General features: G+C 46.2%; 1 protein-coding gene across 3 annotated transcripts in view; it reads left to right on the top strand.

Moving 5' to 3' along the window:
* Positions 1 to 25,053, top strand: part of LOC115152206 (thromboxane-A synthase) — a 95,473-nt gene that overhangs the window by 69,321 nt on the left and 1,099 nt on the right. For 2 of the 3 annotated variants that reach the window (XM_029696807.1, XM_029696808.1), the window contains exons 11-13: positions 23,708 to 23,796; positions 24,332 to 24,469; positions 24,752 to 24,914. In XM_029696807.1, coding sequence (XP_029552667.1) covers positions 23,708 to 23,796; positions 24,332 to 24,469; positions 24,752 to 24,914 — 390 coding nt within the window. Of the gene's footprint in view, positions 1 to 23,707; positions 23,797 to 24,331; positions 24,474 to 24,751; positions 24,915 to 25,053 lie in introns of those variants that run through there. The other variant, XM_029696809.1, reaches the window with a different exon arrangement.

The following is a 25,053-nucleotide window of genomic DNA, read 5'->3' as shown; positions in this document are numbered from 1 at the left end:
GTACAAGGACATTTTATGGATCTGACAGTATTTTCATTGAGAGATTCTGGTAAAGAAATGTGTGTGTGTAGAGGGGTAACTTTCTTCACCAGTTCCCCTTCCATTTTGTGATTAGCCTACCAGTTGGTGTAACTGTAATGTTAATTATCTTGAGAGGAATTTTGCTCTTCACTATCACAATATTAAAAAACTTTCAAATGCATGAATTAATTAAATCGCTTTAGTCGACACATATATAACCGTAGAATACGGTTGCAGGTCGGAGGGCCATCTAACAAGTGCAAATCAGAGGGCCATCAACCGAAACAGACCAATGAAGCATTGGTAAACGGCAGGACCATCTATGACTCTCTGAGGACTGGGTAGGGTAGGGGGCCCACGCCCTCCCCTTCTCCCTTCCCTCGGCGGGGGGTTCTGGGCCGGGAGGGTCGGGAGGGTGGCTTCGGCTATCACCGAGCTCGGATCCCCGCATCTCCATGTCGCCTGGGTTGCTCCCGACCGGCTCCATCCCCCCTTTCCACGTTAGGCACGGCTCATAGTGCACCCCCATATCAAGGTGCACATAGGCCTAGTTATATAATGAATATGAATTCAGAGGGCAGAATTGATTAAATAGTAAAGCATTAGAGTTTTAAGAATTGTGTGTGTTCAATTATTTGTGACATTGTGGCATTTAAAGCTTATTGAAGTTAGAAGCAATAGGATTTGAAGCAATAGCCTACCCGCGTGTAGTCAACTATTTCAGCACTGTTTCGCACTGCTCTGAGACAAGCATGGGGATTTGTCTTAATAAATCAATAAGATCTTACTTTTACTGAATCTCCGTTTGGGTATTGGTTAGACTACAATTAGAGTGTGGAAATGTTATGCTCTTAGTACTGTAGCCTACTCCCGACCGTCACGTTGTACAGTGCCATATTTTCCTAACGGAAACATTGAGGGTTTCGTTTTTCGTTATTTTTGGAATAGATACACCATAAAATTAATCAAATGAATTAAGCTAAATTTCGTGAAATCAATCCTATATATTATGTTCTTACAAAAAAAGGTTTTGAATTCTCTAGTACAGCCAATATTGAAGACTGTCAAATGCTTTTCAAAGATGCCCTCTGGTGGTCAAACTTGCACGAACGAGCATTAGTGGCAACAATGGCTGACAATTAAATAAGGTGCCATAGAATTCTGTAGCAGCCCGCAAGGTGTGCTGCAGTATGACGCAACTTTTACAGGAAGAACCACTGTATCATGCTGAAACATGAGATTATGGCGGATGAAAGGCACAACAATGGGCCTCAGAATCTCGTCACGGTATCTCTTTCCATTCAAATTGCCATCGATAAAATACAATTGTGTTCGTTGTCCATAGCTTATGCCTGCCCATACCATAACCCCAACGCCACCATGGGACTGTCACACCCTGATCTGTTTCACCTGTCCTTTTGTTTGTCTCCACCCCCCTCCAGGTGTCACCCATCATCCCTATTACCCTCAGTGTATTTATACCTGTGTTCTCTGTTTCTGTTGCCAGTTCGTCTTGTCTTGCCAGGTCAACCAGCGTTTTTCCAAGCTCCTGTTTTTCCTAGTCTCTCTTTTCTAGTGCTCCCGGTTATGACCTTTTGCCTACCATGACACTGAGCCCGCCTGCCTGACCATTCTGCCTGCCCCTGACCTCGAGCCTGCCTGCCCCCCTGTACCGTTTGGACTCTGACCTGGTTATGATCTCTTGCCTGTCCTTGACCTGCCTCTCGCCTGCCTCTTGTTGTTCAATAAATATCAGAGACTCGGACCATCTGCCTCCTGTGTCTGCATCTGGGTCTCACCTTGTGTCGTTATAGGGACACTCTGTTCACAATGTTGACATCAGCAAACCGCTCATCCACACGATGCCATGCACGCTGTCTGCCATCTGCCCAGTACAGTTGAAACCGGGATTCATCCATGAAGACCACACTTCTCCAGCGTGCCAGTGGTCATCGAAGGTGAGCATTTTCCCAATGAAGTTGGTTATGACGCCGAACTGCAGTCAGGTCAAGACCCTGGTGAGGACGACAAGCACGCAGATGAGCTTCCCTGAGACAGTTTCTTTGGTTGTGCAAACTCACAGTTTCATCAGCTGTCCAGGTGGCTGATCTCAGACGATCCCGCAGGTGAAGACGCTAGATGTGGAGGTCCTGGGCTGGGTTTTTTTTTTTCTTCACCTTTATTTAACCAGGTAGGCTAGTTAAGAACAAGTTCACATTTACAACTGCGACCTGGCCAAGATAAAGCATAGCAGTGTGACACAAACAACAACACAGAGTTACACATGGAATAAACAAACATGCAGTCAATAATACAATAGGAAAAAGTCTATATACAGTGTGTGCAAATAAGGTAGGATAAGGGAGGTAAGGCCATAAATAGGCCATAGTGGCGAAATAATTACAATATAGCAATTAAACACTGGAGTGATAGATGTGCAGAAGATGAGTGTGCAAGTAGAGATACTGGGGTGCAAAGGAGCAAAATAAATGAAATAAAGGTTGTAAGGCCAGTTGGATGTACTGCAAAATTCTCTGGCAACAGCTCTGGTGGACAATCCTGCAGTCAGCATGCCAATTGCACGCTCCCTCACAACTTGAGACATCTGTGACATTGTGTTGTGTGAAAAAACTGCACATTTTAGAGTGGCTTTTTATTGTCCCCCGCAAAAGGTGCACCTGTGTAATGATCATGCTGTTTAATCAGCTTCTTGATATGCCACACCTGTCAGGTGGATGGATTATCTTGGCAAAGGAGAAATGCTCACTAGCAGGGATGTACAGTAAACCAATTTGTGCATACATTTTTTGAGAAATAAGCTTTTTGTTGATATGGAAAATGCATGGGATATTTTGTTTCAGCTCATGAAACTTGGGACCAACACTTTACATGTTGCATTTATATTTTTGTTTAGTGCAGAAAACGTGTTATTTAAGTACAATGACCATAATTCATTGCGTGCCTACTTGTCCAGTCTGTGTTTCTTTTATGCCTGCTAGGTTAGTGTGGGGCAGACAGAGGGAAAGAAGAGACAGAACAATACAAGATCGAGAGGGATAGAGCAGTTGATTGATAGTTTGTATTTAGCAGTCATAAAAGTATGCCTTATTTACATTGAAGAACTACTAAAATAGTGATTTTGTCAGACAGCATAGGCAGCAGCTCTATAGAGATGAGACGATGACTTGGAATGAACAACTGAAATATTAAAGTAATGTGAATAAATTATAGTTAATAAGTGATAAGCAGTAATGTGCAGTCACTACCATCATGGGACTTTGATTAATTGTTTTATTCTGAGTTGTTACAGCATTCAACCCACATAATGCATAGTGCATTTAATGTAAAAAGCTAATAAATCTAAACTGAAATTGAAAACTGTGATATTTTTTTCAGAATTGAACCGAAATTGAACCAACCTCAAAAAGCACTAATCGCTCAGCACTACTTTCTGAATTAACAATTGAAATGGAATTGACTGCAACTCTGTAAACATGGGCTTCAGCATGTTTACAGAGTTGCATACAGTCATTTTGCAGGGTTTGATGACTGAGAGACCCAGTCCCATATAAACTCCACCTCAACTGTAAGAAGTCCATCTCTGCTGCAGGCCAGCTGTGGTGATGAGTGTGAAAGACAGACAGTGATCGGACCTGGCTGGAACAAAAATAAATCAGAGAGACTGGATTGGATAGGGGGGTGGGGGGCAAAGAGGGAGGGGTGGGCTGGCATTTTTCAGATTGAGGATTTTCAATCTGTTTCTCCGGGGTCACAACAGCCTGCCGTTTGACGTGCGCTGCCACTCTATTGCGAGATAAAAACCCAGACAACAGCCAATATTTTGCTGCATTTATTTTGGATGAAAACCTATCTTTGTCTGGTAGATGAAGCCGGGGGTTGCAAGACAACAGGGGCGCACACCAGAGTATGTGAGCACGGAGTTGAGCAGTCGGAAATCCTGCGCACGGCTCTGGCGCTCCTATCCAACCGCTCTGCAATATAAACACACAAAAGAACGCTCCATATTCACTCATTTAACATTCACGTCATTTAGCAGACGCTCTTATCCAAAGCGACTTACAGTAGTGAATGCATATATTTATTTTTTCTGTGCTGGCCCCCCGTGGGAATCGAACCCACAACCCTGGTGTTGCAAACACCATGCTCTACCAACTGAGCTACAGGGAAAGCAACACCCATCTGTTTTTATGACTACTTGGACCTACCATTTGGTTTGGAAGTATTGACACCAAACCATATGATTTGAATGAAAAGTATTATAATAAACATGAACATGTGAATGTAAGAAGCGCCCAATATTTCACATCGGCTACATGTCATATTAAACAGCATATAAACACTCTAAATAGGTCAGAAGCCAGACATGGAGACTAAAAGGAATTATTTAGGCTTTATTATTTCAATTATTTCAAGGCTATAGTTTACAAAGAAATACATTGTGAAGCATTTGCGAGTGTGACACAATAGGCTGGTAGGGACATAAAACACTCATCTTTTAAACAACATGTTGTTGTATTAAATCCTTATAGTCTATAAATTGCGCATATAGTCTGTGGCTTACTTAGAATTAAATACAAATTAATTGAAAAATGCCTTATTTTAGAAACAGGAGTTTGGCCAGTCTGTGGGTTCAGGCTCATGCGATGGTTCCTGTAGAACAGGCCAGCAGCAGAGAATATCCTCTCTACACCTGCAGAACCACTGGGGATGATAAACACCCTTTATCACACTCTTGCTGGCTGGGCAAAGATGCAGAGTTGTTTTTCAATTTGTCTATAGGTAGGCCTAAAGGTTTTTAGGCAAAATAACCCAATCAAAACGGAAAGCTCCTTGAAAGAGGGAATATGCCAGGCCTATTGGACCAAAATCAACGATGGCCTATTGTATAGATAATAGAACAGATTTTTTTGTTTATAAATACTTTGCTACAATGACACACTTAGTTATCTACCCACCTCGTTCCTTTCTGTTAGCATGTGCACATAGTAAGTACACCATCATGCTTTCTGGATGTGTGTCTTTTCAGGTTCCACAATGATTCTTTAGTTGTGGATATTACATCACCACACTCCCTCTCTTGCTATTGGTCCTCATCTTTGTAAGTCACCTTGATTTAGCACCTGTGTGTTTTGATCAGTTTCTTTATGAAAATATTTAGCGAACTGCATGACAGTAGCTAAAGCATGGGGCTAGAGAACACAAGTAGACTACAAATGCATGTTGGGACGGGCATGCCCTGATCTAGTGAAGTGAGAGCTATTGGAGTGAAATTGGAGCAGGAGGGAAGGCCGGCGCTCCAGCCTTTGGGAATCTCACTCAGCCTCCAGTCAAATTAGGCACGCTCCTCACTCCAGCTCCGCTCTGCTCACACACTCTGACGCCTACACACATACACATACACACATACACACACACACACACACACACACACACACACACACACACACACACACACACACACACACACACACACACACACAGACATAGAAACAAGGAGATTCAGAGGTTGCTTATTGGTTGTTTCATTTCACTTTGCATTTCTTCTGCCTGTGAGTCTCGCAGGAAGCCCCAGCGTCTGTGTCTTCCGGCCTTAACAAAGTGCCCCCTTAAATAACCACCCCTGCTGCTGTCACAGCCATGATCAACTCTGCCGCTCTAATATGGAACACATAAACAGTTAGATGGGGAGTGGAGGCTCTTACAAGGCCATGTGTGCGTCGAAAATGGCACCCTGTTTCCTAGGGTCCATAGGACCGTGGTCAAAGTAGTGCACTCTAGAGAGAATAGGGTGCCATTTCAGACGCAGCCATGACCTTGTTAGATCCTCCACTCCCCCATCTCCTTCTGCATCTTAATACCCGGACCAAGGCCTGAACAGCGGCGAACAGAGTGGAGCAGGCAGCAGACCGGAAGACAGGATCACACGCACACAGAGGAGGAGATCTCTGTGACTGGAGCATCTGGAGTCAGACACTCTTTCATCTCATCTTCCCTCGTTCGGCACCGTGCCGATACGCTGCTCTCTAATGCTTAATCCTTCAACTCACAAGGGAAGAAGTGTCTGCAGAGAGAGCTCGCAGTGTAAACCCACTGACTCTGCCCGTTACGCTTCCTGTGATTTACTTCCTGATCAAAATGCATCAGTGCAAATATAACAGTGCTCACTTCCTCACTGTTTAATTGTATCTTCTTGGTGTTGGAGTCAATCTGATGTGATATACAATATATTTGTTTATTATCTCATTGCCCTTTTTCTGCAGTGGACTTTTATCCATTCATACTCTGACTTGCCTCTGAAATAGAGCACTGTTATTGGATGTTGTGAATAGAAGCCTACTGAGCAGCCTTCGAGGCAGCATGTAACATTAGATGTTGTTACAAGGCACCACAACGAGGTCTGGTATTTACTGTTATATAATGAAGGAGATGAGATGAAGAGTATTGTCTGTTGATCGGACTGGATATAATTTGTCCTAATGGTAGTTTTAATGACAGGCAACACCACTGATAACTGTTGTCAACACTACTCTACATTGCAGCATTGTGAAAGTCCTCAGATATTGTAGAAGACCCTGGACTCTAGACTTAACCCACCTGCCTCAAAATATGACTCTGTCCTGAACCTTCCTAAGGAGTCTGAATGGGATATGTCAGTAGTAGGTTTTCAGAAAATTGTACAAAAAACCAAAGACTAATGTTATGTAGAACATTCCCTGTAGAATGCTAGCGAGCTGTATGCCTAGCTTGCTGGTGAGGGGCATTGGTGATTTCAACAGTCTGAGTGAATTTTCGAGTCTTTGACGCAGGGAACTTGATTGGATACACACAGTAATACCTGTGTACATAAACGTGTTTATACACTCTTAGAAAAAAGGGTTATTCGGCTGTCCTCATAGGAAAACCCTTTTTGGTTCCAGGTAGAACCCTCTGTAGAAAGGGAATAGGGTGTCTGGAACCAAAAAGGTTCTACCTGCAACCAAAAAGGGTTCTTCAAAGGGTTCTCCTATGGGGACAGGCAAAGAACCCAAAGAAGGTTCTAGATGGCACCTTTTTTTTAAGAGTGTAGGCCAGCTGGGTGTCCATTTTATCAAAATCAAATCAAATCAAATGTATTTATATAGCCCTTCTTACATCAGCTGATATCTCAAAGTGCTGTACAGAAACCCAGCCTAAAACCCCAAACAGCAAGCAATGCAGGTGTAGAAGCACGGTGGCTAGGAAAAACTCCCTAGAAAGGCCAAAACCTAGGAAGAAACCTAGAGAGGAACCAGGCTATGAGGGATGGCCAGTCCTCTTCTGGCTGTGCCAGACGTCTGGCTGCTGACTGGGTCGCTCTTTCTCTCTGCTCCTGCAGGGCTTCAGAGCTCGTCACAGCTACCTCAACCCACTGCCTAGCCTCCAGCAGAGACACGCTGTGTTCAGGCGGGCTACGGCAGCCTAGCCTCCAGCAGAGACACGCTGTGTTCAGGCGGGCTACGGCAGCCTAGCCTCTAGCAGAGACACGCTGTGTTCAGGCGGGCTACGACAGCCTAGCCTCCAGCAGAGACACGCTGTGTTCAGGCGGGCTACGGCGGCCTAGCCTCTAGCAGAGACACGCTGTGTTCAGGAGGGCTACGGCGGCCTAGCCTCCAGCAGAGACACGCTGTGTTCAGGAGGGCTACGGTGGCCTAGCCTCCAGCAGAGACACGCTGTGTTCAGGTGGGCTACGGTGGCCTAGCCTCCAGCAGAGACACGCTGTGTTCAGGCGGGCTACGGCAGCCTAGCCTCCAGCAGAGACACGCTGTGTTCAGGAGGGCTACGGCGGCCTAGCCTCCAGCAGAGACACACTGTGTTCAGGCGGGCTACGGCAGCCTAGCCTCCAGCAGAGACACGCTGTGTTCAGGAGGGCTACGGCGGCCTAGCCTCCAGCAGAGACACGCTGTGTTCAGGCGGGCTACGGCAGCCGAGCCTCCAGCAGAGACACGCTGTGTTCAGGCGGGCTACGGCAGCCGAGCCTCCAGCAGAGACACGCTGTGTTCAGGTGGGCTACGGCGGCCTAGCCTCCAGCAGAGACACACTGTGTTCAGGCGGGCTACGGCAGCCTAGCCTCCAGCAGAGTCACGCTGTGTTCAGGAGGGCTACGGTGGCCTAGCCTCCAGCAGAGACACGCTGTGTTCAGGAGGGCTACGGTGGCCTAGCCTCCAGCAGAGACACGCTGTGTTCAGGCGGGCTACGGTGGCCTAGCCTCCAGCAGAGACACGCTGTGTTCAGGAGGGCTACGGTGGCCTAGCCTCCAGCAGAGACACGCTGTGTTCAGGAGGGCTACGGTGGCCTAGCCTCCAGCAGAGACACGCTGTGTTCAGGCGGGCTACGGTGGCCTAGCCTCCAGCAGAGACACGCTGTGTTCAGGCGGGCTACGACAGCCTAGACTCTAGCAGAGACACGCTGTGTTCTGTGAAAGCTAACCGGCGGTGACTCAATCATCTCACCTCACTCTCTTTCTGAGAAGAGCCATCCCTGTGTGGTGTCTTCTGACTGTGCCACTCAGACTAGAGCAGCCAAACATGCAAATGTGTCGCTGACTGCCTCTCTCGTGCCTGGTCAATCTCTCTCTCTCTACCGCTGACGGGCTTGGTTTGTTCTAGTTCATTCTATTTCTTTGGTGTTAACATAGCTTTGGGTTGACATGGATGGGTTAGCATTCCAGCTGTTTTGACCAGCTAATGAATGTTCCTCTCTCTCTCTCTCTACCGCTGTGTCAATGTCCATAGGGGGTCCTCTCATTCATTTGCGATTCTTATCTCCCTAAATAACAGAATGAGTTGAAGCAAGGCCTATAATGACTCATGCAGCAGATGTTAAGACGGAAAAGGAGGAGAGACCGGCACTTCTTAAATGACATGTTTCAGCCTGGGCAGCACCTGCTGTGTTATGCTGCTCCCACACTGTCTGTCTGTTGGCAGAGTGCTTCAGGGAGGGGGGGAGAGAGAGAGGGGATTAGAGGGAGAGAGGAACAGAGAAGGAAAGAGAGAGAGAGAGAAAGAGAGAAGGGATTGAGTGTGCAAAGAGACGGTACAGGGTTCATTGTGGAGATGGAGGTGAAAGAGAGAGAGAGAGAGGGTACAGGGTTCAGTGTTCACTGTAGCAGTACAATAGAGAGCTTGTCATCTATTGTTTAAGTTACAGATAAAAGGTTATAAGTTCTGGAGCTAGTCTCTATAGATGTTGCAGAGGTAAGGGCTGCCTGCCATAAAGCAGTGAGAGCTGCTGTAAGCCTATGGCACAATGCCAGGCCTGGCAGGGGGAGCAGGAGGCTTTGGGCTTCCTCTGAACCTCTGCCCACAGCTCAGGTCAAAGGTCAAAACATCACTCATGCTGAAATGTGAACTCATTTGGCACAAACTCTATTGTGCATCTCTCAGACATAGGCAACAGGCCGATTTTTGGGGGGTTATTCTTCATAACGAGCAGGGAGAGAAAGCACAAGAAAGAGACAGAGAAACTGTAAGAGAGACATATAGAGAGACAGATGGAAGAAAACAGTGAGAGAGACACACAGAGAGAGAGAGGTAGTTGCCAATGCTCCTGCACACACAGCACACATTAAGCAGCAGCCTGGTCCCGTACACACAGTAAGGTTGTATTCATTGGTGGACACCTTTGCAACGGAAAACGAAAAAGAAAAAAAAAGCATTTCTTATTGGACAAGTACTAGGTAGTCCCTCCTCATTTCAGCCTGTTTTCTTCCGTTAACCTCAGGGTTCCCAAGGCGTTCTGAACTACATGATAAACACTGCATCGTATGGTTCCTATATCCCCTACTTATGTCGCTCATCTATTATTGCCGCCTTTTCATTTATTGGTGATGTTAAACATATGTATCCAGCCCGACAACAGAAAAACTCATTCCGAGAAAGTCTATCTATTTCTTTAGTTGCGCACGAAAATAAAATGGTCATCCCTCCGAAATTATATAACCCAATATTTACACATGATCGTCACAAGGCTATGAGAACAACGCTGGGGGCAGTCAAAGCAGCAGTGATCCAGTTTGATCTGTTTGTGCTTCCAAGGCTGCTCCCACATAAATGTATCGCTTTCCGAATGTGAAATCATTAGTACTCTCTCTAACACAGTCAGGGGTCTCACAGTGCCTGTGAACTACAGTATACTGATAAAATGTTCCCTTTTGGTAGATTTCATCCATATACCACCAACTGTGCTGTAGAAGCAACAATCTGAACATCCTCAGTGCACTTGGTCATGTTTTATGGCAAGTTTCATATTTAGAGAATATAACAGAATAACTTTATTTATTGATATTGAGTGCCCAAGAAAGTGGTCTCCCTTCATTGAGCTGCAGACAAAGTCCATGTTCCTGTTCTGGTCCAAGGTCTGTGAATCCAGGCTACAGCATTCTATTTCTGGGCTGATCCTGTGATCTCGACAGGGCTTTCACCAGTTAATTCCACTAAGGCAGCAGCAGCAGCTGGTATTTCTGCTCTCTCCTATCATCCACCGTTCTATGCAGCTTTTCTATTCTCTTTTCAATAGACTGGATGAAATGAGGACTGGGCTGTGAGGAACATCTCTCCCTCCCTCCCTCCCTCCCTCCCTCCCTCCCTCCCTCCCTCCCTCTCTCCCTCTCTCCCTCCCTCCCTCCCTCCCTCTCTCCCTCCCTCCCTCCCTCCCTCCCTCCCCCCCTCCCTCCCCGTGGGTCATTGTTCAGATGATCCTGAAAAGCCACTGTCCTCTTGATTACGTGGAGGGGGGGTGAGGAGGGACGGAGGTATGGAGAAGAAGAGTCGAAGGGCTTTGAGTAGGGCAGCATAGAGCCTCTCATCTCCATCACTAAGACTCCCTGACCCTGAAACCTGACCTCGCACTAGTAGAGAGAGAAGGGAAGGTGGGGTTGGAGAAAAACGAGAGATGGATAGGGAGAATCAGTGTGAAAGAGGGAGCGAGGTAAAATGAAATGCTGATGTGAATCTGAACCTTCAGATTTCTGAATCACCTTGTGTTGAATGCTTGTTGCACACAGTGTTGATTGAAGGAGGGCTGGTTGTGTGTGAAGATGCAGGTGGTAATAGATATAGAGGACCAGTATAGATATAGAGGATTGAAGACGGTGTGTGTGTCTGTATGCATGCATCCATGTGCATGCGAGCTATCACATTTGCGTGTGTGTGTGTGTGTGTGTGTGTGTGTGTGTGTGTGTGTGTGTGTGTGTGTGTGTGTGTGTGTGTGTGTCTGTATCTGCGCGTGCATGTGTGCGACAGGACTGTTCCTGCAGTCACGTTTCTCTGTGCTCGCTGATCAGCAATGCCTGTCACGTCTCCGGGAAAAGACAACAGAGAGAGTAAGCGAGGGAGAAAGCGAGGGAGAAGGCGAGGGAGAAAGCGAGGGAGACCGAGAGGGAGACAGAGAGGGAGACAGAGAGGGAGACAGAGAGGGGGATAGAGAGTGGGACCGAGAGGGAGAAAGAGAGGGAGACCGAGAGGGAGACAGAGAGGGAGACAGAGAGGGAGACAGAGAGGGGGACAGAGAGGGGGACAGAGAGGGAGACAGAGAGGGGGACAGAGAGGGAGAAAGAGAGGGGGACAGAGAGGGGGACAGAGAGGGAGACAGAGAGGGGGACAGAGAGGGAGAAAGAGAGGGGGACAGAGAGGGGGACAGAGAGGGAGACAGAGAGGGGGACAGAGAGGGAGACAGAGAGGGGGACAGAGAGGGGGACAGAGAGGGAGACAGAGAGGGAGACAGAGAAGGAGACAGAGAGGGGGACAGAGAGGGGGACAGAGAGGGAGAAAGAGAGAGAGACAGATAAGGAGACAGAGAAGGAGACAGAGAAGGAGAGGCGCATGCCCCCATGAAAGAGGGTGGATTGAGAGCTCAGGCTGATCCTTGAGGAAGGCTGGGGCTTAATATCTTCCCCAGCCAGTCAGTCATCCTACAGGCTCCTGGCTCTTACAGTGTGTGTGTGTTCTACAGGGGCCAACCACGGGTCTCAGTACTGAAGTCCGGCCCCGTCCCATAGGGTCATCGCTATTGAATCTCTATTGAATCTCTATTGAATCATTCATGCCCTCATAATTCTCCCCCTGACTTGGCTTTGCACAGGGAAGGGCAACAATCTCCCTGAGTCTCTGTGATACATTGAGTAAACAGCCATTGATAACATATTTCTGTCCTGTCTAAGAGTTCTCTGAATATCTGTTTTTGAAATGTGGCCTGCTGCGTAGTTACAGTATGTCATGGAGGATGGGAAAGGGTTTAGCATCCATGTAAAGGGATTTGGAAAAGCGTTCCCTTGTTTATTGCTGGGTGTATAACAGTATATACAGTTGAAGTCGGAAGTTTACATACACTTAGGTTGAAGTCATTAAAACTCGTTTTTCGACCACTCCACAAATTTCTTGTTAACAAACTATAGTTTTGGCAAGTTGGTTATGACATCTACTTTGTGCATGACACAAGTAATTTTTTCCAACAATTGTTTACAGACAGATTATTTCACTTATAATTCAATGTATCACAATTCCAGTGGGTCAGAAGTTTACATACACTAAGTTGACTGCGCCTTTAAACAGCAAAGAAAATTCCAGAAAATGATGTCATGGCTTTAGAAGCTTCTGATAGGCTAATTGGCATCATTTGAGTCAATTGGAGGTGTACCTGTGTATGTATTTCAAGGCCTACCTTCAAACTCAGTGCCTCTTTGCTTGACATCATGGGAAAATCAAAAGAAACAGCCAAGTCTGGTTCATCCTTGTGAGCAATTTCCAAACGCCTGAAGGTACCACGTTCATCTGTACAAACAATAGTACGCAAGTATAAACACCATGGGATCACGCAGCCATCATACCGCTCAGGAAGGAGATGCGTTCTGTCTCCTAGAGATGAACGTATTTTGGTGCGAAAAGTGCCAATCAATCCCAGAACAACAGTAAAGGACCTTGTAAAGATGCTGGAGGAAACAGGTACAAAAGTATCTATATCCACAGTAAAATGAGTCCTATATCGACATAACCTGAAAGGCCGCTCCGCAAGGAAGAAGCCACTGCTCCAAAACCGCCATAAAAAAGCCAGACTACGGTTTGCAACTGCACATGGGGACAAAGATCGTACTTGTCCTCTGGTCTGATGAAACAAAAATAGAACTGTTTGGCCATAATGACCATCGTTATGTTTGGAGGAAAAAGGGAGACGCTTGCAAGCCGAAGAACACCATCCCAACCGTGAAGCAAGGGGATGGCAGCATCATGTTGTGGGGGTGCTTTGCTGCAGGAGGGACCGGTGCACTTCACAAAACAGATGGCATCATGAGGAAGGAACATTATGTGGATATATTGAAGCAACATCTCAAGACATCTGTCAGAAGTTAAAGCTTTCCAAATGGACAATGACCCCAAGCATACTTCCAAAGTTGTGGCAAAATGGCTTAAGGACAACAAAGTCAAGGTATTGGAGTGGCCATCACAAAGCCCTGACCTCAATCCTATAGAACATTTGTGGGCAGAACTGAAAAAGCATGTGCGAGCAAGGATGCCTACAAACCTGACTCAGTTACACCAGCTCTGTCAGGAGGAATGGGCCAAAATTCACCCAACTTATTGTGGGAAGCTTGTGGAAGGCTACCTGAAACATTTGACCCAAGTTAAACAATTTAAAGGCAATGCTACCAAATACTAATTGGGTGTATGTAAACTTCTGACCACTGGGAATGTGATGAAAGAAATAAAAGCTGAAATAAATAATTCTCTCTACTATTATTCTGACATTTCACATTCTTAAAATAAAGTGGTGATCCTAACTGACCTAAGACAATTTTTACTCGGATTAAATGTCAGGAATTGTGAACAACTGAGTTTAAATGTATTTGGGTAAGGTGTATGTAAATTTCCGACTTCAACTGTAGTTAGTATAGACAGTGTTATAGTTGTATTACTTTATACATTGGCAGCTAAAAGCGGAATTGCAGCGTGACAGTTAGAGCACATACAATAAACCAAAACAGTACCGGTAAGATATCAGGAAGAAAGGGAGTTGTTCTAGAGAACAAAATGATCCACTGCACTGGAGTGATTGAGAGAAACAGAATGCCGCTGTCTTCACGAGGGCCCCATAACAAAGCAAGGGCTTGTGGGATAAGGAGGGCTTTAATATGCCCGTGTTAAATTGCCATAAACAAAATGTTTTGAGGAACTCTGCCATGGCTGCTCTTTCTCTCTCAGACTGATGTGTGCTGAATGTCAACAGCTGTCACGAGGCCGTCATGGTTAACAACCAGCAACCTCTACAGCTGTGGCAACGGGGTTCTCTCTCTCTCTCTCTCTCCTCTCTCTCTCTCTCTCTCTCTCTCTCTCTCTCTCTCTCTCTCTCTCTCTCTCTCTCTCTCTCTCTCTCTCTCTCTCTCTCTCTCTCTCTTTCTCTCGCTCCCTCTCTTCTGTCTCTCTTTTGCTCTCGATCTGTCTTCACTAAATACTGTCTTCAGCTTGTGTAATGAGGAAGAGAGATCTGACGCTTCTGCCATTCCGTGAGCAGTGGATCATACCGAGGTTCAGGCTGCCTTCCCTGTGGTGTCTCTCCAGGCAATGATAGCTTTACAGTTGCTTATTCTTTCAAACAGTTCCTCACAACATACTGTACTACAGACATTTTTCCATGACACTTTGAGATGGAATATAGCACGCTGGGATGTATTTCATAGCAGTAAGCAATAGTGTGTGCCTTGCTGTAGTATAAGCATAATAGACAGTGGACACCTCTGAAATCCAAGCTCTCCTTTGTAAAAGCCTGCTACTGTCTTATTGCTATGAGTGTGGTGTGGCCTGTAACCTGCCATTACAACCTCCTTTCTATATCATCTATCCGTCTCCCTCCATGTAGAGAGTGGACCCAGGGGCCGTTCTGATGAATCCAGTCCAACATTGGGCTGCTGTGTGGTTATTGACTCCATCAGAGGCAGAGAGGGGAGGTTGAGTGGCGCTGGGTGATGAGTGAAATAGACCCATTAGAGAAGCTGGGAGTTCACAGCCCCATAATAGGGATGGTCAGAGGAGTGGAGCGTGATCATAGCAATAGAATTACTAGAAAGGGGATTCCCGTGTGTCTCTGTGTTCTGTGATGGGTGGACCAGCGGACATGTTGAATGTACCCCTGAGTGTTCCAGGCAAATTGCTATGGTCTGAAGGGCTTGGTTTGTTCTAGTTCATTCTATTTCTTTGGTGTTAACATAGCTTTGAGTTGAGATGGAGTGGTTAGCAATGAATGTCTCTCTCTCGCTCTCTCGCTCTCTCTCTCCAGGTGAGTACCCAATCAATTTCCTTCCAACACTTTCAGCAATTAGTCAAACGAATTAATAATTTGGCCAGTGCCACGACTACCCCAAGTAATATTGAAAAACGGGCTGAAGTGTTTTGTTTTTCATTTCATCATCTCGCACTGTCATTGTGGTCTTTTGTAGCCCATGGTGCTTGTAACGTCAGGGTAGTGGGTTCAATTCCAGGGACCACCCGTACGTAAATATCTATGCACGCGCGACTGTAATTCGCTATGGATATAAAGGCCTGCAGAATGGCATTTATTATTGTTGTGTTTAGGTTTATGTCCTTTTACTGTGAAATCAAATCACATATTTCACATCATTATTGGTATTTAGATTGATGGAGAAGATTAGGATTAACCAGTTGTGATTTATTAGTTCTGTTAAATCACACAGAGAGATTCTCTGTGGTTTGCTTTGTGTTTGCAGAGAGCACAGACATGCTCTCTCTCCCCTATCCCTCTCTCTCCCTTATCTGAACCAAAAAAAAGAAACGTCCTCTCACTGTCAACTGCGTTTATTTTCAGCAAACTTAACATGTGTAAATATTTGTATGAACATAACAAGATTCAACAGCTGAGACATAAACTGAACAAGTTCCACAGACATGTGACTAACAGAAATTGAATAATGTGTCCCTGAACAAAGGGGGGGGGGGGGTAAACATCAAAAGTAACAGTCAGTATCTGCTGTGGCCACCATTAAGTACTGCAGTGCATCAATCCTCCTCATGGACTGCACTAGATTTGCCAGTTCTTGCTGTGAGATTCCCTGTGGCTCAGTTGGTAGAGCATGGTGTGTGGAATGCCAGGGTTGTGGGTTCGATTCCCACGGGGGGCCAGTACAAAAAAAATAAAAAAAATAATAAAGAAAATGCATGAAATGAAATGTATGCATTCACTACTGTAAGTCGCTCTGGATAAGAGTGTCTGCTAAATGACTAAAATGTAAGATGTGACCCCACTCTTCCACCAAGGCACCTGCAAGTTTCTGCACATTTCTGGGGGGAATGGCCCTAGCCCTCACCCTCTGAACCAACAGGTCCCAGATGTGCCCAATGGGATTGAGATCTGGGCTCTTTGCTGGCCATGGCAGAACACTGATATTCCTGCCTTGCAGGAAATCATGCACAGAACAAGCAGTATGGCTGGTGGCAGGGTCATGTCAGGCTGAGCCTGCAGGAAGGGTGCAACATGAGGAAGGAGGATGTCTTCCCTGTAACGCACAGCATTGAGATTTCCTGCAATGACAACAAGCTCAGTCTGATGATGATACCCCAGACCATGAGGGACCCTCCACCTCCAAATCGATCCTGCCCCAGAGTACAGGCCTCGGTGTAACGCTCATTCCTTTGACCATAAACGCAAATCTGACCATCACCCCTGGTGTGACAAAACCGCAATTCGTCAGTGAAGAGCACTTTTTTCCAGTCCTGTCTGGTCCAGCGACGGTGGGTTTATGCCCATAGGCGACATTGTTGCCGGTGATGTCTGGTGAGGACCTGCCTTACAACAGGCCTTCATGCCCTCAGTCCAGCCTCTCTCAGCCTATTGCAGACAGTCTGAGCACTGATGGAGGGATTGTGCGTTGGTATAACTCAGGCAGTTGTTGTTGTATCCTGTACCTGTCTCGCAGGTGTGATGTTCGGATGTACCGATCCTGTGCAGGTGTTGTTACACGTGGTCTGCCACTGCAAGGACGATCAGCTGTCCGTCCTGTCTCTCTGTAGCGCTGTCTTAGGCGTCTCACAGTACGGACATTGCAATTTATTGCCCTGGCCACATCTGCTGTCATCATGCCTCCTTGCAGCATGCCTAAGGCACGTTCACACAGATGAGCAGGGACCCTAACCATCTTTCATTTGGTGTTTTTCAGAGTCAGTAGAAAAGTCTCTTTAGTGTCCTAAGTTTTCATAACTTTGACCTTAATTGCCTATCGTCGTAAGGAGTAGACCAAGGTGCAGCGTGTTGAGTGCTCATGATAAATATTTATTATTAACTCAGAACACTAGCATGGAAACAGTGTTTAAACCCTTTACAATGAAGATCTGTGAAGTTATTTGGATTTTTATGAATTATCTTTGAAAGACAGGTCCTGAAAAAGGGACGTTTCTTTTTTTGCTGAGTTTCTCTCTCTCTACCTTATCTATGTCTCTCTCCCCTATCTCTCTCTCTCCTATCTCTCTCTCTTATATCTCTCTCTCCCCTATCACTCTCTCTCTTATATCTCTCTCTCCCCTATCCCTCTCTCTCCCCTTTCGCTCTCTCTCTCCTCTATCTCTCTCTCTCTCCTGTCTCTCCCTCTCCCCTATCTCTCTCTCTCCTATCTCTCTCTCTCTCTCTCTCTCTCTCTCTCTTATATCTATCTCCCCTATCTCTCTCTCTCTCATATCTATCTCCCCTATCTCTCTCTCTCCCCTATCTCTCTCTCTCCCCTATCTCTCTCTCTCTCCCCTATCTCTCTCTCCCCTCTATCTCCTATATCTCTCTCTCCCCTATCTCTCTCTCTCCCCTATCTATTTCTCTCTCTTGTCTCTCCCTATCCCCTATCTCTCTCTCCTATCTCTCTCTCTCTCTCTCTTATATCTATCTCCCCTATCTCTCTCTCTCCTATATCTCTCTCCCCTATCTATCCCTCTCTTCTCTCTCTCTCTCCTATCTATTTCTCTCTCCTATCTCTCTCTCTCCTATCTCTCTCTCCCCTCTTTCTCTCTCTTTGTTCCTTGCTATTAGAAGACAATGCAAACCGACAGTCATTGCATTTGTGTATTAACAATCCCCCAAAGCCACATCTCTTGTTTGAACATATACGCCTCTATCACTATCAATAACCATAAGTAACCGTTGCCGTGGCAACCCCGCCTGCAGGATACAGCGGAGATAAGGGGGCCGCGGTGAGATCACTTCGATGAGGCTGTGTGTGTTTGTGTCTATGTGTGTGCGTGTCCAACACACCTATGTCTCAGTGCCTCTCCAGGCCCTGGCCTTCAAATGGGGGCAATAGAATGTAAATAACCCGGAAAGACTGGGCGGCAGGGCCAGACACAGAGGTTGCGTCTCAAATAGCACCCTATTCCCTATATAGTGCACTACTACTGGTTAAAAGTAGGCACTATATAGGGAATATGATGCCATTTGGGGCGCAACCACACTGCGTGGTAGTAGGCCACAGGACATGAAAGCTAGAGCCACTGAGGCAAACTAGGCATGAAAGGGAGGGTTACAGCTCCTATATTCAACACAGTAATGACTTGTTTTTCTCCTCCAAATAGGCCCCTGTAATGAAGAGGGGGAGAGAAATAGAAATAAGCACACATAGGCACTTTGAAGGCCGACTACTTTGGAGTCTCACTTTCCGGCTGTGCAGAAATGAATCTCATTTTGCAGCAGAGAAGAGGTGAATATTAGACTCTGAGTGGCTTTGAAATGTGTCTGGTGAAGTAACAGTAAAAGGCTCCTCTGTGTTTTCAGGGTGATTCCTTTGATGCTTTGAACATAGCGGGACTTTTCGTCTTCAATGAAGTTAGAATTTCAGTGAAATGCAGTAAATGTGATACTTCCTCATGTAACTTCTGCTTGTTCTGTGTTTAAAGTGCTTTACCTGAAATACTCAGATGTTGAAGGCTAGTCTTGGGGGACTACCTCCCCAACAGGCCATCATGACTTTATCCGTGTTTTGGTGGATGCTGTAGTACCTGTGTGGGTGTCAGAGACGCCAGGCGAGGGACACTGTCCAACTGGCTTCTGTTACATAAATGGGTGGATCTCAAGACCTACGGAGTCAGAGTTAGGCTACCCCTCTTTAGACAGACATGCCAAATGGAGATTATTTTCTATCCAGCATACCTGTCAAATCTCTCTTTCCTTTGGGCTGCATTAGTTTGACGTCTTTTACACTAGAACCTATGATTTAGGGATTTACCAGGAGTTGACACCCCCTGTATGGTGCCAAGAATATCTTTTTTTCACCTACATTTCAATCAATGGTTTTGTGCAAATGTGTGCCTTGACAGAAGGCTACCTTTAGCTAGTCATACGCTCGATGGTTGGACAGGACTCCTGCTGCTGAGGTGTGAGAGGTAGAACTGTCTGTAACAGTAAATGATAGGAGATCAAACAGCATGCTTTATGGAACGGCTCGGACTCCTATCATGACCTTGGCCCCCTGCTGCTGCTCTGCCCTTTAAAACACTGATCCGTGTCTTATAGGAAGAGCTGGTCCTCTGGTGGGGTCTGGAAGGGCCTCGGAGAGCCTCAAAAGAAGGTATGGAAGGTTTTGAAGTGAGCTCAGGTTGACTGGAGACTGGAAAGGGTCTCAAAGTGCATTCTTGCTGGGCGTTATCATTGGAAGAGCTCTGACATTGTTTTCAATGTACCACATGCAGTCAAGCAGACATCAAACCAACTCAGGAACTCAGGTGCTTAAGGGGGTCTTAGGAAGAGGTCTGGGGGGGGGTGCTCAGAACACACTCCATGGCCCCTGTGCCCTCTGGACGTCCCCAGGACAGGCAACACCCAGTCCCTCCAGCCATTAGCCGCTTAGTGCCGCTCCAGCTCCCTCTGTCATTCCTGTCTGGCTTCATGTTGTGCTGTGTTTGGGGGGGGGGGGGGGGGGGTCCTACCACACCACGCTTATCAGACCGGAAATATTCTGTATTTATTCTGCCTGGGAGTCAGTGTGAACGGAGCGCATCCCTGGCTCCAGATGCCTGCTCCCCTGTGTCTGGCTGTCGTTGTCTGTTGTCTCTCAATCCATCCATCTCCCTTCCACTCTCACTCTCTCTCTCCTCCTTCCCTCCCTCTACCCCCTCTCTCTCTTTCTCTCACTCCCTACCCCTCTCTCTCACTCTCTCTCTGTCTCCCTCCCTCCCATCTCTCTCTCTCTCTCTCTGTATCATGTTGTGATGTGTGTTTTGTCCTATATTTTTATTTTTAATCCCAGCCCCCGTCCCCGCAGGAGGCCTTTTGCCTTTTGGTAGGCCGTCATTTTAAATAAGAATTTGTTCTTAACTGACTTGTCTAGTTAGTAATAGGTTAAATAAATAAATAAATAAAATATCTCCCTCTCTCTTCATCTCTCTCTCCCTCTCTGTCTGTCTGTGATCCCTGTAAGGATTTGACTGTATGTTTGTTTTATTCCATGTGTATCTCTGTGTTCTTGTATGTGTCGAACTGCTTTGCTTTATCTTGGCCAGGTCGCAGTTGCAAATGAGAACTTGTTCTCAACTAGCCTACCTGGTTAAATAAAGGTGAAATATATAAATACATGTAAAAAAGGAGAAAGGTCAGGGTGGTCAGATCAGTCAACCCTGGCCCTTTGTTATAGAACACTGCTCATCCACAGCTTTCCTGTGTCTGATACCTGGGTCATATTCATTAGGCACCAAATGGGAGAAACAGGGAGAAAACATTAACTTGACCAATAACAAATGCTTGTTTTCATTTTCTGTTGCAAAACATGCCCTCATTGCAAGGGAGTATGTTTTCTCGACGTTTCTGTGTGCTGTTGGAACAAGCAATGGGCTGAATTTGATGGCTAAAGAGCTGAGACATGATATCTGATGCACCTCCCACCACTATGCTCTGTGTCAGGCCCCGTGGTGCAGAACCAGGATGTCTGATGCACCTTTATGGTCCCCACAAGGATAGTAAAACCAAACCAAACCACACACACTGGGGCCAATGTGTTCCCGATCAACTTGTTGAGTCAGCTTTGTTAATCCGGCCCGCAGGATTCGGATAAGTTATTGTCATTGAATCTGCATAATTAGAAAACCACAAACGTTCCTCCTCCCTCTCTCCTGGCCTTGCAGTAAACCAAGCATTAAAGACACGCTCTGGAACTTTGGCGACTACTGAACTATATATACAAAAGTATGTGGACAACCCTTCAAATTAGTGGATTTGGCTATTTCAGCCATCCCCCTGGGCTGACAGGTGAATAAAATCGAGCACACAGCCATGCAATCTCCATAGAGAAACATTGGCAGTAGAATGGCCTTACTGAAGAGCTCAGTGACTTTCAACGTGACACCATCATAGGATGTCACCTTTCCAACAAGTCAGTTCGTCAAATTTCTGCCCTGCTAGAACTGCCTCGGTCAACTGTAAGTGCTGTTATTGTGAAGTGGAAACGTCTAGGAGCAACAACGGCTCAGCTGCGAAGTGGTAGGCCACACAAGCATACAGAACTGGACCGCAACGTCAGCACAAGAACTGTTCATTGGGAGCTTCATGAAATGGGTTTCTATGGCCGACCAGACGCACAACAGCCTAAGATCACCATGCTCAATGCCAAGCGTTGGCTGGAGTAGTGTAAAGCTCGTCGCCATTTGATTCTGGAGCAGTGGAAATGCGTTCTCCAGAGTGAAGAATCACGCTTCACCATCTGGCAGTCTGACGGACGAATCTGGGTTTGGCGGATGCCAGAAGAACGCTACCTGCGTCAATGTAAAGTGCCAACTGTAAAGTTTGGTGGAGGAGGAATAATGATCTGGGGCTGTTTTTCATGGTTCAGGCTAGGCCCCTTAGTTCCAGTTAAGGGAAATCTTAACGCTACAGCATACAATTACATTCTAGATGATTCTGTGCTTTCAACTTTGTGGCAACAGTTTGGGAAGGCCCTTTCCTGTTTTAGCATGGCAATCTCCCGTGCACAAAGCGAGGTCCATATAGAAATGGTTTGTCGAGATCGGTGTGGAAGAACTTGATTGGCCTGAACAGAGCCCTGACCTCAACCAAATCGAACACCATTGGGATGAATTGGAATGCCAACTGTGAGCCAGGCCTAATCACCCAACATCAGTCCCTGCAGCAATGTTCCAAAATCTAGTGGAAAGCCTTCCCAGAAGAGTGGAGGACAAACTCCATATTATTGCCCATGAGCAGAATTACTGTCTTGCCTCAATTAGCCACGAAATCCCTAGTTTGAAAGCATCTGTTTTTCTCAAAGCTGTGCTGTGCCATTTTCCCTACATTTCCCTCCATGTGGGCCAGCCCCCTAGCAATTTGATTTCAACCAATGAGCTTCAGCTCCCTGTCATTTGAGTGACAGCTAGCCAGATGCACCCACAGCAGAGCGAGAGAGAGAGAGTAATGACGTGTAGCACATATCTGCACATAATGTGACGCAGTACGCAATTTTAGGGGACAACTTCTGGCTCGTTGCCACTACTTTCAGAACTACTGGCTAAAAAGTATAAAAATGACCGGAGAATCTCTTGAATAATCATTAGCTACACCCAGCACTGCAGGCAGACCTCGCTGAAACTCACTGTCTTTCTCTCTTTCTCTCTCTCACACCTCTCGCTGTTTTCCTCCCTCTCTCTATATGTCTCTCTCTCTTTCTCTCCCTCTCTCGTTGTAAGATGCCCATCTTACACAACAGGTCTGGCGGCTAGTGGCTACCTACCGGCTGCTAGGCTTTATCAGTGGAGCAGAGAGCTGCGTTAACTCTTAGTGCTCATTAGGGACATGTCATTCCCCTTGGGATCTGTGTGGCGCCCAATGAGAAGTGACAGCACGGCTAGACAATGGAGCCGTCTTCACAGGCTCTTCACTGGCCCTCACACACACACACACACACACTCTCTCTCTCTGCATGGCAGTGACTGGCCTTCCAACCACCCAGCCACACACACACAGGCACGCATATACGAACACACACGCGCAGGCAACACACACGCACGCACACACACACACACACACACACACACACACACACACACACACACACACACACACACACACACACTCTCTCTCTCTGCATGGCAGTGACTGGCCTTCCAACCACCCAGCCACACACACACAGGCACGCATATACGAACACACACGCGCAGGCAACACGCACACACACACACACACACACACACACACACACACACACACACACACACACACACACACACACACACACACACACACACACACACACACACTCACACACACACACACACACACACACGTCTAGCATTGTTTTAGGGACAGAGGGTCGTTCAGCTGCACTACACATAGTCAGTGTTTAACAGTGCTAGACAGGTTTAATGTCCACTCAGTCACTCTCATCATTCATACAATCATGCTGTAGTTTCTGATGTAGTTGTTCTTTGTGATTTGTTTGGTGCAGCCTATGCTAAACTCTTCTATTCTTAGCCATGCTCTCCAAATAACCTCACAGCCGTAACCTGAACAACGTGATGTTTTGCTGCTCTCTGCTGGCACAAGTTTAAATTGCTCTTAGCTCCTTTTCTTCCTTGGATTTGCATGCTTTGCATGCTTTCAGTATTGATGTCATAGGGATTGTTTGGTACCAAAGTAAATACAATGTGACTTACACAAATGCATTTGTGTTCTTTTTATCTTGTAGGATTCACCAGATTATACCAATGTGCAGGATCTGAAATATCTAGACATGGTCATATCTGAGGCTCTGCGTCTCTATCCTCCAGGTTTCAGGTAAGAGCCTCTGTAAGTCTTCTTTCCATGCAGTGTGATAGTATTAAAAGTAGTGACACTATTGGCATTATGTATGTTTAGAAGGATTCCCAATCCCGACATCGCTTATTCTAATATTTCTCCTACTGTACATCGTATTTTAGTTACACTGTTTATACACACCGCATATTTGTATTTATAAACTGGATTCTTGATATAGCTGTCTGTAATATAGCTGCTGCTGCACATATCATTCTTAGTTTAGCTTGTGTAAATTCCCCTGGTGTACATGTGCATAGATTGCATTTTGATACTAATTGGATTCGTCCCACCGTTCTTCAATTCTTGCCTTTCTTTTTTGTATATTTGTTTTCTTAAAGTTTTAGCTGTTTGACATTTGCATTGTTAGGACCTAGTAACATATTTCACCGCACCGCTATAACACCTGCTAAACTATGGATGCGACCAATAAACGTCTCTTATCATGTCCCCCAGGATTCCACAGTTCACCATTTCTTATTTGCATTGTGGAAACTGAGAAGCCATTTTGTTTCAGGTTTGCCCGGGACGTAGACGAGGACTGCATGGTCAACGGACAGTTCCTACCGAAGGGAGCCACTCTGGAGATCCCTGCAGGCTATCTGCATTATGATCCAGAGTACTGGCCCGAGCCAGAGAAGTTTATCCCTGAGAGGTAGGAGCCCAGTATTCTTGTTCCATTACTATGGGTCTACCAGAGAGATACCATAGACAAGTCCCAGCACAGTTACATCGTTACACAGCACAGCTACACTCAGTCGTTGCCTCACGTTATGTCCCACTGTGGGTGTTCTGTAAAACGTGGAGTGCTTTTACATTGACACAAGTGATAATACGATGATACAATACAGAATGCACGTTCCAGTGTATTTGGCTAGCACGCTATCAGAGTGTGCTCCAGACTGACCACTAAAGGCCTCTACTCTCTCCCGTGCAGGTTCACAGCGGAGGCCAAGGCCAGCAGACACCCGTTTGTGTACCTGCCGTTTGGGGCGGGGCCCCGCAGCTGTGTGGGCATGAGGCTGGCCCAGCTGGAGATCAAGATGGCCCTGGTGCACGTCTTCAGGAAGTTCAACATCGTGGCCAGCACAGACACTAAGGTGGGTTCAACCTGCGAAGGCCCTTCTTTTGGCACTTATCTCAACCTAACTGTTTAAAAGTCATTTAGTTGATTTCATTCAAATATTGAAATACAGAGGCTAAGATTCCAACAAACCGTACTTCACTTGACGTTTAAAG

The sequence above is a fragment of the Salmo trutta genome, chromosome 17, assembly GCF_901001165.1.
Source record: "Salmo trutta chromosome 17, fSalTru1.1, whole genome shotgun sequence".
Lineage (NCBI taxonomy): Eukaryota > Metazoa > Chordata > Actinopteri > Salmoniformes > Salmonidae > Salmo > Salmo trutta.
This window is presented reverse-complemented; position numbering and strand designations above follow the sequence as displayed.